Here is a 20981-nt window from a genome sequence, read left to right on the forward strand (position 1 = left end):
ACACTGAAGGGTCTCAACAAATATATAAAGTAACAGCCCTGGATTTCAGTATCAGAATGGCAATGTCTTAATATTTCATGAATTTTCTTCAAGTCCAGTTCCCCCCCCCCCCCATAATCCAAGTATTCTTAAATGGGTTAGGGTCACCTTCAGTGGTGACATAGTAGAAGTCCTAGCTAAACCAATCAGACAAGAGACGGAAAGGGCATTCAAATTAGGAAGAAAGAAGACCAAATTATTCTTGTTTGCTGATAATATGATGTTATATTTGGAAAAACCTAAAGACTCCACCAAAAAACTATTCAAACTGATAAATTCAGTAAAGTTGCAGGGTACAAAATCAACAAAAAATCAGTATCATTTCTGTATGCCAACAGGGAACAACCTGAAAAAGAAATCAAGAAAGTAATCCCATTTACAATAGCTGCAAATAAAATAAAATATCTAGGAATTAAGAAGTGAAAGATCTCTACAATGAAAACTAAAACATTGAAGAAAGAAATCAAAGAGAACACAGAAAAACAGATATTCAATGTTTACAGATTGAAAGACTCAATTATTGTTAAAACGTCCATGCTACCCAAAGCAATCGGCAGATTCAATGCAATCCCTATCAAAGTAAAAATGACATTCTTCATAGAAATAGAAAAATAATCCTAAAATTTATATAGAATCACAAAGTCCCAGAATAGCCAAAGAGGATAGCCCACAAAAGACCTACAGGCTGGGCGTGGTGGCTCATGCCTGTAATCCCAGCACTTTGGGAGGCTGAGGTAGGCAGATCACTTGAGGTCAGGAGTTCAAGACCGGCCTGGCCAACATAGTGAAACCCCGTCTCTACTAAAAATACAAAAATTACCTGGGCATGGGAGCACACACCTGTAATCCCAGTTACTTGGGAGGCTGAGGCACAAGAATAGCTTGAACCTGGGAGGTGGAGTTTGCAGTGAGCTGAGAATGTGCCACTGCACTCCACCTGGGCAACAGAAAGAGACAGTCTCAAAAAAAAGGACCTAAGCAAAAAGAACAAAACTGGAAAGATCACATTATGTGACTTCAAATTACACTACAAAGTTATAGTAACCAAAACATCATGGTACTGGCATTTAAAAAAAAAAGAAAACACATAGACCAATGAAACACAATAGAGAACTCAGAAACAAATCCACATATTACAGTGAGCTCATTTTCAACAAAGGTGCCAAGAACATACATTGGGAAAAGGACAGTCTCTTCAAAAAATGGTGCTGGAAAAACTGGATACCTGTATGCAGAAGAATGAAACAAGACTTGTATCTCTTGCCATATACAAAAATCAAGTAAAAATGGATTAAAGACTTAAATCTAAGACCTCAAATTATGAAACTGCTAAAAGAAAGCATTGGAGAAACTCTCCAGGACATTGGAGTGAGCAAAGATTTCTTGAGTAATCCCCTACATAGCACAGGCATCCAAAGCCAAAATGGACAAATAAGATCACATCAAGTTAAGAAGCTTCTGCACAGCAAAAGAAACAATCAACGAAGTAAAGAGATAACCCACGAATGGGAGAAAATAGCAGCAAACTACCCACCTGACAAGGGATTAATAACCAGAATATATAAGGAGCTCTCAGTGGTGATGTAATGACCCAGGCTCCTTGCATCATGTGACCTTCCATCCTTAACACATGGCTCCCAGGGTTGCCCTGCAATTGGTTTCCAATCCAAGGGGTCATCTTCAGAAGTGTGGGTGCCTCTGTGAAGTGGGGAGTGAGTCTTTTGAATCTGGCACTTTCTATTCCTTTCAAAAATATCTCACTTTTCTAATTTCTTTCTGGCAGACTCAGCCCAAGTCTCCGTGTCCATCACCTGGGACACTGTCTGAGGAACTCTGTGAGGAGAGCCTTTTCCACAGAGAAATGAGAGCACCCTCAGTGAGTGACAGTCTGGGGGTTTTGGAGGGATGTAGTGTTCAAGCCACAGGTTCCTCAGTGTACAGGATTGAGGTTCAGCAGAGACCTCGTGGTGAGGGGAGGAGGTACCCAAATGCGTGATGAAGTTTCCTTGGTTTAGAATTCATTTATTTGTTTGAAGTGGGAGAGGTGGAAGCCTTATTTTAAGTGGTAAGACTTGACAGTATCAGAAGAGTGGGGAAATATTTTAATATTTTGTTAAATGTTGTTTTTTTCAATGTGTGTAATACGTCTCTTTATCCTGTGTTTTCTTTTTCCCCTTTGGTGAAATTTTGTCTTTAGTAGAAAATGATGCAGTTATGTTACACTGGTGTTTCTGATGACACAAGATGATTTTTAGGTGGTTTACTGACTCACCGTTATATAGCAATGAATCATATAGTGAGAAAGTAATTTCTTTAAAACTCTGTAAGCCTTCCAATTATGTCAAAGACAGCCTTTAGCTTTTCTCTGATCCTTGTTAATCTCTGTTTGACAAAGAGAGCAGGTCTCAGGTTCATAGCCTTCTGTGACCACTAGTATTTTCTTAGGCTAAAAAAATTACTTTCATTATCTTCGTTTTTATAGTTATCCTCTACTATGGAAAATGATACTGGTTTTCCACTTAGGATGGCAATAGAAATTAAAGCCAAAAAAAGTTTAAATGAGCTGCCTGAAAGAGAAATATTAGATAAATAATAGTGTAGGTGATATGTTGATGTAGCCAAAGGAAAACAAATTGCAATGTTGCTATGCAAATAATGACACCATTCCAGAATCTCTGATCCTTTATGATTTCTTCTGCACATTCTTGTGAGAGGGATTTGGGAACCCAAGAGAGCTAAATTGCCATAGGTACATGTAAGGCAGTACACAGGCATCAGTACTAAGGCAGTACATAGTAGCTTTTACTTATTTAAATCCTTCTACCAATTTCTGGTTTTATAGAAAATACTTGTCATTAGTTAGAATAGCATTGAGCCTTGAAGTGAAATGTAATTAGACTGCGTTATATGTCTTACCTAAGATATAGGATCCAGCCAGGCGTGGTGGCTCACGCCTGTAATCCCAGCATTTTGGGAGGCTGAGGCGGGCAGATCACCTGAGGTCAGGAGTTTGAGACCAGCCTGACCAACATGGAGAAACCCCGTCTCTACTAAAACTACAAAATTAGTCAGGCGTGGTGGCGCATGCCTGTAATCCCAGCTACTCAGGAGGCTAAGGCAGCAAAATTGCTTGAACCTGGGAGGTGGAGGTTATGGTGAGCCAAGATCGCACCATTGCACTCCAGCCTGGGCAAGAAGAGCGAAACTCCATCTCAAAAAAAAAAAAAAGCTATAGGATCTTTACAATATATTATTGTAGTATAATAGAATTTTAGAGCAAAAAGAGACATTGCTGACATGTTCTTGATCAGATAAATAGGCCAGTCAACACTTTGTCTTAAACCTGTAAAAGTATCCTTTGTGAGCACTCCATAGTACCGGAACAATTCTGTGTACAGTTCATGTCGGTCAAGGTTCGAAAACCTGACTAGTTTGTTATTAGCCAAATTTCAAGTAAAGAGAAATTGGATGGCCCCAGAATACCCACTTGAATTCTCTCTCTCAGAAAATAACAGCATGGATTTACTAACATTACCTCTGGCACAGATAGTATCATGCATTGCAACATTTATTGATGGAGTTTTCCCAATTTAATATTTCTCATCATTTCCTCACATGATTAGTACTGCTAGCTGACCTACTAAAATTTTAACACTGACTTATTATTAGAGATGGCTTGCATTTTTCCTACACCATTCCAAAGGAAAACATTAGATGTCTGTAATAAATTCAAGCAAAAGTATGAGAGAAATAATTTCAGCATGTCTCAGGTGTCTCGCTGGCTCTTAAGGTGAATAAGGTGGTGGTGACTGTTCTGCAGAGAGTTTCTCATAAGCAGGTGGAGCGTTGGGAACCTGTGAGGACAAGAAAGGGAGAATATGGTCTTGGCAACAGTGTATGTGTTTCTAGGAAGGGATTAAGTTAAAATAGTTAACATACTTATACTTTGCCTGTGGACTGAAATTTCTAAGTGTTCACATATAATTTCTGCCCAATGAAGTAATTGTTAAATTTCACAAGTATATAGGCTGATTGTTGGGGGCAAGAGTAGAGAAAAATAGGGTCAAGGAGTTCCCAAAATCTCAAAAGCTTAGCTATACCTGGATTTTCCATGACAGTAAAAGTCTCAAGCCCTAACTAACGAATCATTGAATGCAATTTACAGACACTATATACATTGCATCTTTACCACAGAGATCCTTGTAATTGTGTCTAAAGGCACATTGATACTACCAAATATAAAACAAGAGGATATTGTATCCAGAACAAATGTGTCAGGGCTTCATTTAATGCTCACAACAATTCTGGGAGTGTTTTTATTATTTTCATGTTACAGAATGGGAAACTAGGGCACAGAGAGGTTAACTCGCTTGCCCATGATCACACAACTAGTAAGTTGTGGAGCTAAGAATCAAGCACAGTAATTTGGCTCCAGAGTCAGCGCTCTCAACCATTATGCTATGTTGTATATGTACTAGTGCTGTCCAAAAGAAATATGGTACAAGCCACTTATGTAATTTTATTTTATTTTATTTATTTATTTTTGAGATGGAGTTTTGCTCTTGTCTCCCAGGCTGGAGTGCAGTGGCACTATCTCGGCTCACTGCAACCTCCACCTCCCGGGTTCAAGTGATTCTCCTGCCTCAGCCTCCCAAGTAGCTGGGATTACAGGCATGCACCACCACGCTTGGCTAATTTTGTATTTTTAGTAAAGACAGGATTTCACCATGTTTGCCAGGCTGGTCTTGAGCTCCTGAGATCAGGTGATCCACCCGCTTCGGCCTCCCAAAGTGCTGGGATTACAGGTGTGAGCCACCATGCCCAGCCATATGTAATTTTAAAATTTCTAGTAGCTACATTTAAAAGAAGAAACATGTAAAATTAATCTTAAAATATTTTATTTAACCTAATATTATCAGAATATTTATTTCAAGATGAATCAATATAAAAATCATTAATGAACCATTTATCTTCTTTTCTACATACTAATATTTTTGAAATATGGTATGTATTATAATACATCTTATTTCAAACTCCTATGTTTTAAGTGTTCAATAGCACCATGTGAGTAGTGGCTAAGCCATCAGGCAGCACAGCTCTATACAATAAATAATAGGTACTTTATCCCTCCCTTCTGTATATATGTACATCCATTAAAAAGGCAAATATAACTAAAAACATAAAAGAATATTGTATCCAGGACTAAGTTCTTCCTTTGAATCTTACATGTAGGGCTCTCATTATTGACCCTGGAAACACTGGGTATGTGACAACACAATTAAGAAGATATCTGTACTTCCCTTGTTTTTTGTTTTTATTATTATTTATTTTTATTCTCATAAAATACACATAAAAGTTGCCATTTTAACCATTTTGAGGTGTGTATAGTTCAGTGGCAATGAGTACATTCACATTGTCCTTGCTTTTTAAATGGAAATAATTGTATTCACTTGAGTTAAAAACAGCCATTCATGAAAATACCCTTATGAAGGATCTTAACCTACCACAGGTTCACAGTTTTTCTCTTGAAGAGACAGTTTGCTGTCCCGATGATCAAACCCTTCTTGTGGGCATCTTCTTGTTAAGGCGCATTGAGTGCCAACATGAAGACTTTTATCCTGAAATGTAAATTGATAAAGGTGAGTGGGTGAGAAGAAGTAACTGAATCCATTAAAGAAAAGAGAAGGAAGCCAGAGTTTTAAGAATGAGTTTTAATCTAGGTTCTGCCACTTACTTGCTGTGTGCCTCAACACTTTACCTTCTGATTTCTGAGTTTGCATCTAGGAAGATAATACCCACCTACCTCTCAGAATTGTTGTGGGAATTAACTAGAAGTAAAGCTCTAGTGCAGTGCCTGGGACCCAATAGTTGGTCAAAGAATATTTCTGAAGGGAAGGATAAGAAGAGTGAATCTACAAAAGGAACACTCTTGTGAAATTATCCATCAATAATGAGGCAGAAATAAAGACTTTGTCAAACAAAAATTGAGGAAATTCATTGCCAATAGACCTGCCGTGCAAGAAACATTTGAAGTTCTTTAGAGAAAAAGAAAATAACATAGGTCAGAACCTTGTACCTACATAAAGGACGAACATCCAAGAAGGAATAAATGAAGGTAAAATAAAAACTTTTTTTCTTTTTTTTTTTTTTTTTTGAGACAGAGTCTCACCCTGTTGCCCAGGCTGGAGTATAATGGCACGATCTTGGCTCACTGCAACCTCTGCCTCCTGGGTTCAAGTGATACTCCTGCCTCAGCCTCCTAAAACTTTGTCTTTCTTTCTTTCTTTTTTTTTTTTTTTTTTAAGAGACATGATCTTGCTAAGTTGCCCAGGCTGGTCTTAAACTCCTGAGCTCAAGCAATCCTCCTGCCTCAGCCTCTGAGTAGCTGAGACTATAGGCATGCACCACTGCACCCAACATATTTATCTTATTCTTAGTTTATTTAACAGATAATAGTTTGTTCAAAAATGAATAATAGCAACAGTGTATTTGATTATGTATGCTTATATACACTTGAAATTAATAACAGCAATGATACAAGGGAAAGGAATGTTAATAGAAAGAAAAAAACTGCAAAATATTTTAAAGAGGTTTATTCTGTGCCGATATGAATGACCATGGCCAGGAGAACAGTCTCAAGAGGTCCTGAGAAAGTGTGCTTGAGGTGGTTGGGTTATGATTTGGTTTTATACATTTCAGGAAGACAGGAATTGTAGGTAAAAATCATAAATCAATACACGGAAGGTATACACTGGGTCAGCCTGAAAAGGCAGGACATCTCAAAGCAGAGACTTAGAAGTCACAGGTGGGTTTTAGGTATTCTTTAGTTAGCAGTTGGTTGAAAGAGTTCAGCTCTGTCTTAAGACTTGAAGTCAGTATAAAGGAATGCTTAAGATAAGGGAGTCTGCAATCTGTCATGTGATGCTATACCAGAGTCAGTTTGGAAAGTAAACCACATTATATGGGGTTAATTTAAAAAAAAAAAAAAAAACAACATTTTATGGTTTGAAGGGCATGATTTAACCCTTTCCTTGCATTGTCTTGTTCCTAATTTGATATTGCCACAAAGAGTTCATTCTGTCAGTCCTGTAATCTCTATTTTAAAATTAATGCTGGTCAGTTGTACCTAAAACTCTAAAAGGGAGGGAGTATAACGAGGCATCTCTCACCTCCCTTCCCATCATGGCCAAGACTCAGTTTTTCAGGTTTCCCTAGGGTCCCCTTGGTGAAGAGGGGGTCCATTCAGTTGGTTGGAGGATTTAGGATTTTGTTTTTAGTTTACAGGAGGAAGGAATTAGGATTATTTTATTTTAAGGTACTCATAATGCCTATGAAATGGTGTAGTGTTATTTGAAAGTGGATTTGAATTAGTTGTAAATGTATATTGCAAACTCTAGGGAAACCACTGAAAAAAAGTAAAAAAGAAGTATAAGGCCGGGCGCAGTCGCTCACACCTGTAATCCCAGCACTTTGGGAGGCCAAGGCGGGTGGATCACGAGGTCAGGAGATTGAGACCATCCTGGCTAACACGGTGAAACCCCGTCTCTACTAAAAATACAAAAAATTAGCCAGGCATGGTGGCGGGCACCTGTAGTCCCAGCTACTTGGGAGGCTGAGTCAGGAGAATGGCATGAACCCGGGAGGCAGAGCTTGCAGTGAGCCAAGATCGTGCCACTGCACTCCAGCCTGGGCAACAGAGTGAGACTGTCTCAAAAAAAAAAAAAAAAGAAGTGTAACTGGACTGGAGGCCAAGTGGGTGGATCAGTTGAGGTCGAGTTTCAGCCTGGCCAACATGATGAAAACCCGTCTCTACTAAAAATACAAAAATTAGATGAGCATAGTAGTATGCACCTTTAATCTCAGCTACTTAGGAGGCTGAGACAGGAGAATCACCTGAACCTGGGAGGCAGAGGTGGCAGTGAGCTGAGATCGTGCCACTGCACTCCAGCCTAGGCGACAGAGTGAGTGAGACTCCATCTGAAAAAGCAAAAAGAAGTATAACTGATATGCCAAGAAAGGAGAGAAAATGGAATCATATAAAATGTCCAGTGAAAATCACAAAAGGCAGAAAAAGAGTAAAGACAAAAATAGAAACAAAGAACAGAGGCAACAGGTAGAAAACAGTAACAATATGGTAGATATTAATCCAACTATATCAATAACCACTTTGAATATCAATGGTCTAAATGCACCAATTAAAAGATAGATTGTCAGAGTGGGTCAACAAACAAGACCCAACTATGTGTTCTCTACAAGAAACCCTCTTTAAAGACACATACATGTACATTAAAAGTAAGTGGATAAAGGCCAGGCATGGTGGCTCACACCTGTAATCCCAAGCACTTTGGGAGGCCAAGGCAGGCGGATTGCCTGAGCTCAGGAGTTCGAGACCAGCCTGGCCAACATGGTGAAACCCCATCTCTACTAAAAATACAAAAATTAGCCAGGCTTGGTGGTGCACACCTGTAATCCCAGCTACTTGGGAGGCTGAGGCAGGAGAATCACTTGAACCCAGGAAGTGGAGGTTGCAGTGAGCCGAGATCACACCACTGCACTCCAATCTAGGTGACACAGCGAGACTCTGTCTCAAAAAAAAAAAAAAAAAAAAAAGTAAGTGCATAGAAAAAGATATACCATGCTAACACTAATGAAAAGAAAGTAGGAGTTCCTATATTAGTTTCAGAAGGAGATTTCAAGGAAAGTTATCAGGGATAAAGAGGGATATTACATAACCATAAAGGTGTTCATTCTCCAAGAAGACATAACAACACTTAACATTGCATGTACCTAAGAACACAGCATCAAAATACATGAGATAAAAACTGATAGAACTGCAAGGAAAAATAGTTGCATCCACTATGAAGTTGGAGTTACAGTTGGAGGCTTCAACATCTCTCTATCAGAAATAACACAAAGCCAGCAGGTAAAAAATTAGTAAGGACTAACTCATTGTATGAGGCCAACATTACCCTAATATCAAAAACAAAGATATTACAAGAAAAGAAAACGACAATTCATTATCTCTCATAAATATAGAGGCAAAAAAATCTCAACAAAATATTAGCAAGTCAAATCTAACAATATATAAAAGGAATTATATACTGTGACAAAGTGGAACTCAACAAAATCTTCGATTAACTAGATATAATAGACATCTGTAGGGTACTTCATCCAACGACAACAGAATACACTTTCTTCTCAAGCTCAGAACATTCACCAGGATAAACCACATTCTGGGCCACAAAACACATCTTAACAAATTTAAAAGAATAGAAATTATACAATGTTTGCACTTAGACTATAATAGAATTAAAGCAGAAATCAATACAGAAAGATAACTGAAAAATTCCCAACACTTGGAGATTAAACAACACACTTCTACATAACACATGTGTCAAAGGAGAAATCTCAGGAGAAATTTAAATATATTTTGAATTAAATGAAATTAAAATATGATATCAGAATTTGTGGGATACTGCTTAGTAGTGCAAGCAGTATTTAGAGGGAAATGTATGACATTGAATGTGTATATTAGAGAAGAAGAAAGATCTAAAATCAGTCATCTAAGCTTTCACCTTAGGAAAATAAAGAGAACAGCAAATTAAATCCAAAGTAAGCAGAAAAATAAAAATTAGAGCAGAAATCAATGAAATTGAAAACAAGAAATCAGCAGAGCACAATGGCTCATGCCTATAATGCCAGCACTTTGGGAGGGCAAGGCAGGAGGACTGCTTGAAGCCAGGAGTTTGAGACCAACCAGAGCAACATAGTGAGACTCTGTCTTTACAAATTAAAAAAAAAAAAAGAAAATTAGTCAGACCTGGTGGCACATGCTATAATCCTAGCTACTATGGTAGCTAGCTGTAGTCCTAGCTACTCAGGAGGCTGAGCCAGGAGGATTGCTTGAGCCCAGGAGTTCAAGGTAACAGTGAGCTATGATTGTGCCACTGCACTCCAGTCTGGGTGACAGAATGAGACCCTGTCTCTAGAAAAAAAAGAAGAAAGAAACAAACAAACAAAAAGTCAGTAGAGTAAATCAATTAAACCAAATGCTGATTCTGGGAAAAGATCAATAAAATTGATAAGCCTTTAGCCAGGCTAAGAAAAAAAAAGAAGGCACAAACTACTATTATCAGAAATAATAATGGACATGAAAAGGATAAGCAAGGAATACTATGAACTATGCTCACAAATTTGAAAACCTACGTGAATGTAACAATTCTTTGAAAGACACAATCTGTCAAAATCCACGCAAGAAGAACTAGACCATCTGAAGAGATTTATATCTATTATAAAAATTGAATCAATAATAACTTTCCAAAACAGAAAGCACCAGACCCAGATGAGTTCAGTGGTGAGTTCTACCAAACATTTAAGAAATTATACCAATTCTCTATAACCTCTTTCAGAAGACAGAAGCAAAGGGAATACTTTGTAACTCATTGCTGTGAGGCCAGCATTACCCTAATACCAGACACATACTGCAAAAAGAGAAAACTACCGCTCAATATCTCTCATGAATACAAATGCAAAAAAACTCAACAAAATATTAGCAAGTTAAACTAACAATGTATAAAAGGAATTACACACCATGACAAAGTGGGATTTATTCCAGGTATGCAAACCTGGTTCAATATTGAGAAATCAGGCCAGGCGTGGTGGCTCACGCCTGTAATCCCAGCACTTTGGGAGGCTGAGGCAGGTGGATTGCTTGTGCTCAGGAGTTTGAGACCAGCCTGGGCAACATGGTGAAACCCCATCTCTACCGAAAATACAAAAAAATGTAGCCAGGCGTGGTGGCTTGCACCTGTGGTCCCAGCTACTTGGAAGGCTGGGGTGGGAGGATCACCTGAGCCTGGGAGGTGAAGGTTGCAGTAAGCTGAGATTGCACCACTGCACTCCAGCCTGGGTGACAGAATGAGACCCCATCTCAAAAAAAGAAGAAAGAAAAAGAGAAATGAATTATTCTGATACGTCAATAGACTAAAGAAGAAATTTGCAAGATTGTATCAATAGACGTAGAAAAAGCATTTGACAAAATCAAACACCCATTCATAATTTAAAACTGTCAGTAAACTAGGGATAAAGGGAAACTTACTCAAGTTTGCTGAAGAATATCTAGGCACAAAAAATCAACAGTTAACATCATACTTGAAGCTTTTCTGCTAAGATCAGGAACAATGCAAGGATGTCCTGTCTCACCACTCCTTTTCAACATCATACTGGAAGTTGCAAATAACTAATGCAATAAACTGGAAAAGGATATAAAAGGTGTACTGATTGGGAAAAAAAAATAAAACTGCCCTTGTCAATTACCATTTTTTTCTTTTTCTTTTTTTTTTTAAGCCTTTCACTCACCATAGGATAAGAGTATGATCCACTCTACCGGTTCACTGCCAGTTCTCTGTATTTACATTAAAACTGGGTGTACATTTTAAAATACAGATTCCTGAATCCCACCACCAGAGATGACCCGAGAATCTGCCTTTTAGCAAGAACCCCAAAGTATTCCAGTGCAGGTGACCACTGACCATGCATTGAAAAACACAGTGCCTTGACACATGAGTGTAAACTGAGTTGAGAGCAAGGGCCGTGAAATTCTCCAAGAATCAAAAGTATTTTGTCCTAAACTTCCAAGTGAAGATGTAAAACTGGTTAATATAAAAACCACTGCTCAGTTTATTACAAATCATTTTCCACTTCCTCTTGCAGAAACAGGTTGCTACAAAAAGCAGCCTTTCCTTTCAAAAGATGTTTTCCAGGGCTCAGGGGAATTGTTAACCAAGGGAGAAATTTTAAGAGATCTAAATTCCAACCAGCCTCTCTACTATTCTGTGGACAAATGGAAGTTGAAAAGTAGACATTACAAACTTAATGAAGATTGTTAAAGGTAGAGTAATTCACATGCCCAAAGCTTGTATTTAATGTCATTTATATCCCTCTGCTTTAAAATGAAAATAGAATCACTGAAGACAGAAAGGGAGGTAATTATGTAATTAAATGCAATACTTAATGCACTATTTTACATAATTTTGCCTAAACTTCTTAGACTGCTGATCTCCAAACTGGCTTTTCTAGATATATGAAAATCTCAAAATAAGATTTTAATATTAATTTAAAAAATAAATATGGAAATTAAATAAACCAGGAAATTTAAACACAAGTCCCTCTCAATAAAAAGTCTCAGAAACTACAAACCACTGATCTAATCCTAGAGGAATGGAGGCATAGAGTTTGAATTTGAAACTTACCAAGCAAGATGTTCACAGTGTCTGAGCACATGACATTAAGACTCTCTGTTATTTTTCAATTAAATGAACTTAAGATGAGAGCATTGAAGCAGAAAAGAAAAATTACTGCATTTGTGTTCAATAGGATCAAGCTAATAATTATAGTTAGTTAGGAAATGAGTACCAACATATTGAGTTTGTATAGCTTTACTTCTTGAAAGACTAAACATTTTGTTTTTGATATACAAATATATAATGAAATCAAAATATAGAAGAAAATATGTATTAAATAAAAATGGATATACATTGTGTTACATCACAGATTTCCAACATGTCTGGGTGTAGAATAGAGCTAGTGAATCTTGGAGAAGCTGAATTCTAGTCTCCAAGCAACTCAATGGCAGACAATGGGACCAAGTCCTAATGCAACACAATTGAGTGACTACCATGTGCCAGGCACTGTGCTACGCACTGGAGATATGAAGATGAGTGAGAAATATTCTCTGTTCTGGTTCATACATAGGGGAAAGCGGAGGGGTGGAAGAGGCAAAAAGTAAAGAGCCAATTACAAGGCAATGTCATAACCCCATGCTAGAGTTACAAATGGAGTTCTATGGCAGAGATTAAAGTCCTCCCCTACTAACCTGTTGTGGACAGCCATATGAGCAGGAATTCTATCCCTAACTTTCTAACCCAAGGCTTTCCTCAAATATTTCCTCCAATATTGGAGTCTTGTTCAGATTCATCAACTCCTCCTCCTTCCCCCTAGATGTCAGCACACTAGAGGGCTATGCTCGGTGGGTGTGTCAGCCCCCAGACTTGACTTGCCTTTCATGGTTTGTATTTGTATTTATGCTCTGGAAAGACAGACATTGGGGAACAGGAGATATGAGACTGCCCAAGTTTCTTGGCAAAGAGGGAAAGAATCCAGAGTTGGGTATCCCACCTTCTTCTCATCCGCTTGCCAAGCTTCAATCCCCACACCACACCAACCCTCCTCTCTTTCACAGGACCTTTTCCTCTAAATGAAGTGCTTGCTGAATGAGGAATGGGACTTTCCAACATCTTTTGGAAAGATAATTATTTTCCATTATGCGTCAACCTGAAAAGTTTTCAGATCTGTAATAACAAGAAAGAGAGAGAGCGAGATCTATGGAGAATGCCTTTGAGTGCTGAAGTGCTGAAGTGCTACCTGGCTTTAAGCAAGATTGCTGAAACCTGTAGTTTTTATAGCTTATAAACTCAGTTGATGTTTCTCATTCATGGAGGATACTGGTACCAGAAGACTGGATTGTGTAATTGTGTTAGCTTCTCGCATATTTGGGTAAAGAAGAAAAAAATACTATTAAAACCTTTGGCCATCTAAGAAGGATGCAGCCTGTTAAAAAACACACAAGTGACCCTTTGTGCTGATGCAGGGAGGATGGTTTCCTCATCGCACTGATGATATCCTGGGATGCTTAGCGTAGAGTCAGAAGAACTTGGAATTCACAGGTAACCAGTGAGGAAAGGGGTGAAGAAGAAAGGTAGGAAGAGCAGGTGGCAAAGTGGAGTAACAGAACCAGCAAGAATTCCCAGAAGTGGTAAAACCTGAGGTGTCTAATATACTCCTGTTTGCTATAAGGGAACCTCAAACCCCTTCCCCTGTGCCCTGTAAACTGTCAGTGCTTAGCTACACACAACATCCAGGTACCCAAGTCTGCTATGAGTAGAAACAAAGAGACAGGTGCTATAGTTTGAATGTGTCCCCCAAAATTCATGTATTGGAAACTTAATCCCCAATGCAACAATGGTGAGAAGTAGGACTTTTAAGAGGTGATTAAGTTATGAGGGCTCTGTCCTCATGAATGGATTAATGTTGTTATTGCAGGAGTGTGTTTGTTATTGCAAGAGTAAGTTGGTTATAAAAGTGAGTTTGGGCCATGTGTGGAGTGTTTCACACTTGTAGTCCCAACACTTTGGGAGGCCAAGGCAGGATCACTTTAGCCCAGGAGTTTGAGACCAGCCTGGGCAACATAGTGGGACCTCGTCTCTACAAAAAAAAGTTTTTTTTTAATTAGCCGGTGTGGTGGCACGTGCCTGTGGTCCCAGCTACTCTGGAGGCTGAGACAGGAGGATGGCTTGAGCCCAGGAGGTCAAGGCTACAATGACTCATGATCACCACTGTGCTCCATCCTAGGATTTCCTGTTTCAAGAAAAAAAAAAAAGAGTTCAGCTCCCTCTTGCTCTCTCACTCTCTTGCCCATGTGATGCCTTCCACTATGATACGACACAGCAAGAAGGCCTCACCAGGTGTGGCCCCTAGATCTTGGAGTTCCTAGCCTCCCAACTGTAAATGAAATGAATTTCATTTATTTATAAATTACAGTCTCTGGTATTATGTTATAGTCACAGACTACGACACAGGATAAGTTCCTGGTTGAGGTTCATGCCTGAGCAGAGGCAAAGGTAGAGTTGCCAAAGTAGAATGTAGCAAAAGAGGCATCAGAAGCCGGAATCAGAGCTGAAGGTTATAATGAGGCAATTATCTGACTCTCCAGAGATTCAGAGGAAAGAACTGGAAAGAAGGACCTGGACCTGGAGGGATTTCAGCAGTGGGAACTTTACCAACCATCAAGGCTCTGTATCCATTTCGTCTTCTACAATACCAACAGCCGATGAGCAGTAAGACTCCCAGGATCACTGTCAGGATGCCGATCCCAGCGGCCCTGGCCCAAGAGATACAAATCCACTATGTCATTGAAACATTGTTCTACATTATGATGAAGCATAAATCAATCTTCCTCTTCATATGGACTTTGACTGCCCAGAGCAGCATCTCCCAGTGTCTAAGTAGTTTCCCACCTCCCACACTGGGCACCCCACCAGGCCTCCAGCACCTGGATCTAACGCAGGTCTTTAGGAGCCTCTCAAGTGTGTGCCCACAGGAACGCTGCTAATTGGCATGGCCCAGGCACCCAAGTTCCAGGTACAAGAAGTGCCATAGTAACTGGTCTTTATGTGGACAATGTATTTATTGGGGCTAAATTATCTTTTCTTCTCATCAGGCTGTTTTAAAACATTTTCTCCAATTCAGCCCACAAAGAGAAAATAGAAATTAACACTGACTCATCTACTAAAAGCCAGGTGCTGTGCTAAACATTCATTAGCTTATTCAATTCTCACATCAACACTGGAGGGTAGACACAATTTATCATCCCCTATTTTCACAGAAGAGGAAATAAAAGGCAGAGGATACATGACTCGCTGGTGATCATACAGAGCTAGCACAAAACAGAGGTTGGATTTGAACCTGAATCCGTCTCAATTATGTTTGTGCCCTCCCTTCCCTAAACTCCACGCTTTGCTCCTTGCAGCCCTAGGGAGAAGTGTCTGGGCTGAACCTACAGCAAAGCTGTGGCATTACTTATTGAGAAAGATCTTGTCTAAGCAGGGTGCCTATCTGGGGGTCTACACCAGCCTCTTGGGTCCTGTGTTCAGTGACCCCTGGGAAGCATTACAGTTACCACAAAGTTACCACAAAGACCCTGGAAACAGGGCCTGGAGCTGTTCACTCCGGGCAAGCATCATCAATTAGCTAACATCTGCCTGATCACAGCATGATCAAAATTGACAGAACTGACTCTGTTATCTGTGGTTGTCAACTCGCTAAGAAAGTTTCTGCAGAGCTGAGTGACTTATAAGAGACTGAGAAGCTACAGGAGAAGCAAGGTTTAACTAAGGCTTCTGCTGGAGAGACTTTTGCTCAGTACCATCTACTGGACAACTTCTGTCTGAAGGCTGAGGAGACATCAAGCTTATCCTGTCCATCTCCAAACAGGATGGAGAGAACCATGGGATGACAGTGCTAGGTGGAAACTCTGACTTATGTAGGTCAGTCCACCCACTTTATAGATCAGGAAGCTGAGACCTATGAAGGTTCATCAACATTACCATAACCATAGTGACTACCATTCATTGAGCACCAATTTGTGCCAGGCACTGGGCTGGGCACCCTCACATATATGTTTTTATTTCATCCTAACCACAGTCCTCGGAATTAGGAATGATGTTCATTTTACAGCTGACATTATGCTGGTCAAATGCCCAGGGCTGCACAACCAGTAAGTGGCAGAACCAACATTCACAGCAACTGGCACTGGAGACCAAGCAAGTGAGCACCAGAATTTGGGCCAGATCCAGGTCTCCCAGGCCAGTGCTTTTCCTGAAGAGTCACTCTTTCCTGAACTGAAGCTGTCACAAGGAGTGTTCAGTGTGTTCTCATGACTGAAGGCAGCTGATTCAACTCCCAACATGCCTGTGCTCTCATTTCACCCTGTGGCGTCCGCTTGAACATCTTGACACAGACAGAGCTCTGTTCCAGCACTTTATGCATGGTCACGTGGTACTCACAACATGCCCAAGTGACTGAGAGCAAAAAGCACCAGGGTATTCCAGACACATTGGAAGAACCTACTGCCCAGCTTGGCAGGGCGCCTCAGAGTGTCTTCCAAATACCACCTGCAGCAGAATCACCTGAGATGCACGTTAAGGTGCAGATGATAGGACTCCACCCCTGGCCTACCCAATCAGCCTCTTAGGTGGCAGCACCTAGGAATCTGCATTTTAAAAAGTTCCATGGATGACTTGTGTCCACCCAACTGTGAGAACTGCTCTCCACTGAAGTTTCAAAGAGATACATAATACCCAAAGCAGGTATGTAGTCCTTCTTGGCTGGATGTGGGAACTTATTTTGCATCATTCTTCCTCATTCCACCTGCTGGCACAATTGTGAGAAGGATAAATATTCTCAGATCTTAGGGATGCATTGCTTTAATGAAGATTGCCCCATTGTACAGGATCTGGATTTTATGCAAAAAAAATTAAAAAAAAAAAAAGAAGATGGCCCCATTCCCCTACCTCCATCCCACGTATTTAAACAAACAGCAGTGGGGGCAGGGACTTTTCATGAGAATAATGAGTTTTGACATTGGTGGCCGTGTGCAGTTACTTATTTTCTGGACCGATCTCCTTCAGTACCTGCACAAGATCATGATGTTCCATGTATTCAGGGGTTCCTACACTCACAGACTGAAGTTAAGTGTTTCATTGTGCTGGAAGCTTTGGCCATCTGACCCTTCTACAGACAGCAAAATGTCAAAAGGAATTACTTTCTCTTTATAGGATAGCTCCCATGCATACAGGTTGAGTGGGTATTTTTCTTTTGTGCTGGAATCCAGAGGCTCCCTCCTGTTCTCAAGGAAAATGTCAGATAACCCACCTGACCCTGCTTACGCACGTCATTCAGGTTGCAAGACACAGAAAGCTTGTGCCTTCAGTCAAGGGGTTCCTTCACATGATAGTGGTCATAACCCCCTTTGCCCTTTATTAAGCCATTGTCCCTCAACTCCAAACCTACCTTTCTGTGCTCTGCTCTGTGATGCTGGGACTGGACTCTGCAAATGCCACTTCTCCTTTGCCCACTGCCTCCCATTAGAGTACTCTAGAGGGTGCCTACAAACCTGGGGCATCAAGAAGGAGCAGCTCCTTCCAGTGTGCTTCCTGCTCCTGTCAGCATCACCCCAGCAATGCTCACATTGTCTGTATATGCCAAGCACGAGCTCATTTTCCAGCATTCTCAGAGCCAGCTTCATTTTGCCCCTCCCCAGCAGAGCACTGGCTGACCTCAGAGGCCTGAGTATTTGATTCATGCCCCTCACTTCCAAGCTCTTGAGACACCAGAACCAGTCAAACAGAAATCTCTCCTTAGAGATCTGGGTGCCATTTCTGTGGGGTCCCTCCTCCCAACTCTAGGTCCTGATGGCCTCACCCTTCCCTTTGTTCCCCCAGACACAGGTAGAAGCAGCATTCTGTGGGTACAGCCTTGGTTACCCCATGCCTTCTTTGCCTCCTCAGTCTCAGTCCCATGCCTGTTTAACCAGTTTCTTATATTAAAGTCTCTATGTTGAACCATCTAGTTGGTTTCTTCCTGACTAGACCCTGAAAGTTACCTTGTTCAAGTTGTGGGTACACCTGGCTATGAGGTTCCCCAGCTGGGTGTGATGGCCCTACATGGCAAAGGACAACTCCGCTTTCAGCCTACTGAGCTGACTAGCATCAGCCTCCAGCTTCACACTGAGAGTTACTGACCTCTGCCCTAGCCTCTCGTCAGATGGGATTGTGCAAATATTTGCCTCTGCTGGCCTGCAGCATAACACTTAAGAGCATGGACTCTGGAGGCAAACAGACCTGGATTTAAATCCCAGCGCCACCATGTCTGGCCACACATTTCCTAATTTCTCTAAACCTTTCTTCATTTACAACACAGCAAGAATGACACCCACCAGGGTGGGTGCCACGGGGCGGGGGGGGCGGGGGTGGAGCAATAAGCAGAAGTGACGTGTGTCCCTTGAAAGGAATGGTCCTAGCCTCTCCTTCACCTCCTGCTTTCTGTTGGCAAGATGTGGAGGTGATGGCACAACATCTTCAGCCATGGGGACAAAAGCGACATCCCAGGGGAGTAACCAGCAAGAAGAAAACAAACAGGCCTTGAACTCTTTACTCTTGAATTCTTACACGAGACATAAAAGTGTATTTTAAAGAACAGTCTGTTGAGTGATTATACACAAGCTGAAACGATACCCTAACTAATACCACGGGCAATGGGCTCCCCTCCCTCAAAGAGTATATTTTTGCTCTCAGGACATTTTCTGAGAGGATACCACCGCCCTCATCTCCAATTGGCCAGGGATATTAGAGGATCCTATACCAGGGTCTTCTGAGGAAATGCTGTCTGCCTGAACTCTTCCTCAGTGCCTTTGTTGGGCTTTACATCTTGCTGGTCCCTGCAGTTGACTGTTAACAAAGATTGTTCAACAGCTCTTTCCAAAGAAAGAGCAGGTTCACAGGGAGTTCTGGACAGACCACATAAGAGGGTGTTGTCCTGTTAGAGTCCCATGCAGAGGGTGGGGCCTCCCCTGCCCCTGCCACTCAGCACACACAGAGTATGTCCCTTTCCCACTCCCAGCACGTACAGAGTATGTCCCTGCAGCCTCTGGGTTTTCATTACCACACTTATATTTGCTGAAAATAATCTCATGCCTAACTCTCCCACTAAGTTGTGAGTTTTTTCAAAGATAAAAACAGTGTCTCAGGCCAGTATACAATGCTTAGCATTTAGAAATGCTTAATCATATAAATACTTATTTTTAATTCACTCATAATACCCAACACCTTCCCTTAGGCTAAAGTTATACTGCAAAGGCTGTGACCTCCATCTTCCTCTCAAGTCTGGCTGTGGGCTGAGTCACACACACCTGCCCATCATCCTTACTGGCTCCTTGGCAACTCACTTTTATTCTGTCTGCAAACCACCTTCAGGAGCTTGAGTGGAGGAGACAGAACAAGGATTGAGGAAAGAGGCATTGTGATCCTGAACAGATGTTTTTCCACTTGGGAACCTACAGATAAGGCCCAATAGTCAAAAGTGCACCCAAAAATGGCAAGATCCAACCTTATACCATTCCCATCTTCCTGCCTGTTTGGCCTCAGAGAAGCTTGACTGAGCCCCTTATAGAAGCGCAGAATCTCCTCCCCTTGTTGCCAGGGATGTTACTGTCTGGGGAGATAAACACTAGGGAGATTTACGAGCAGGCATGTGCTGGTGGAAGTCAGCAGGCTGTGTCAGCAAATGGCAAACTGGAAGCCCTGCTGGGTCTGGTTTTGAACTTACTCTTCAGCTGTGATGTAAGAGTGGCCGTGCCCCTTCTTGGGGTAACCATAGATGAAGTGAGCATCTTCTGTTGGCATCTTGTAGGCTCAGGGCACAGGACACCTAACAGAAGGAGCATGTGGGCATCATTAATGCATCCAAAGCCACCCTATTCATCATCTCATAAAGACCCACAACAGCATCCTCACTAGGTGACCAATATCCATAGCCAGGACCCTTTGGTTTCTCTCTGTGAGGGGATTTGCACCTGCTTCTTTCATTGATATCAAGGGCTTTAGCAATAGCTCAGGTTTCTAACCCCTCCTACTAACTGAAAATTAAGTTCAAAGAAGAAACTACAAACAAAAGCAAAAAGACTTTCAAGTTGAGTTATTATTTGGTGAAAAAATGTTCCTCCTTTGCCTTCAATTTGACTCTGCACCATAAACTTCTAGAGAAACAAACAAAATGCATTTTTACTGATTCTCTACCTTCCCTGGCCCGGGGCTGTGGCTAACAAAATAAGAGGAGTTATTTTTCTCCAAAGTTATTATTGGATATCAATCCACAGAAAAACAGAGGCTATGATACATAACGTGTGTTTCCCAGAGCACCCGTTGCCTGTGCCTCGCGAGGGTGCTTGAGGTTGAGCGCTGAGCACAGCATCTTCCAGCCCAGCTTTTCACCAAAGGAAACCACCCCACACAGGGGCTTCAGCCTGTCCCCAGGCACTCCACCCAAAACAAGCCGAGGAAGCCCAGGACCTGACTTTATCTAACAATGTGTTTCCCTTCCTACTTAAGTCAATTTCTGCTTCTCTCTAGTTCAAGTCCCTTGGCTAGGATTTTTTTTTTTTTTAACTATAACACATACAAATGAACAACAAAAAATGTCGATAAACTGCAGTGGCTGTAATTCAAGTACGCTCATTAAAAACCAATAATGGAAGCTCCTTTCCTTATTATTGTGTATTTTTCTGCTCTCTTACTGTCCTCATGAATTTCAAAGGTCTGATCCCGATA

At 41.0% G+C, this 20981-nt stretch overlaps 2 protein-coding genes across 5 annotated transcripts in view; one reads left to right on the plus strand and one right to left on the minus strand.

Moving 5' to 3' along the window:
* BRD10 (bromodomain containing 10) overlaps nt 1-20981 on the plus strand; it is a 143213-nt gene that overhangs the window by 102485 nt on the left and 19747 nt on the right. The window contains exons 9-10 of one of the 4 annotated variants that reach the window (XR_010136435.1): nt 1823-12758; nt 13280-20907. The exons of 1 other annotated variant lie outside the window; for it this stretch is intronic. Coding sequence is in view for 1 of the 3 variants with exons in the window: in XM_054519960.2 (XP_054375935.1) it covers nt 1823-1866 (44 nt within the window). In the remaining 2 variants the exon portion in view is untranslated. Of the gene's footprint in view, nt 1-1822; nt 20908-20981 lie in introns of those variants that run through there. 2 more of the 4 variants (XR_008509650.2, XM_054519960.2) reach the window with 2 other exon arrangements.
* Nucleotides 3590-20078, minus strand: MLANA (melan-A). Its single transcript, XM_002819807.4, has 4 exons — nt 19981-20078; nt 14881-14977; nt 5544-5657; nt 3590-3893 (listed from the first exon to the last, which is right to left on the minus strand). The coding sequence occupies exons 1-4, from the start codon at nt 20055-20057 to the stop codon at nt 3825-3827; spliced, it is 357 nt and encodes a 118-aa protein (XP_002819853.1). The 5' UTR covers nt 20058-20078; the 3' UTR covers nt 3590-3824.

The sequence above is a fragment of the Pongo abelii genome, chromosome 13 (genome assembly GCF_028885655.2).
Source record: "Pongo abelii isolate AG06213 chromosome 13, NHGRI_mPonAbe1-v2.0_pri, whole genome shotgun sequence".
Classification (NCBI taxonomy): Eukaryota; Metazoa; Chordata; class Mammalia; order Primates; family Hominidae; genus Pongo; species Pongo abelii.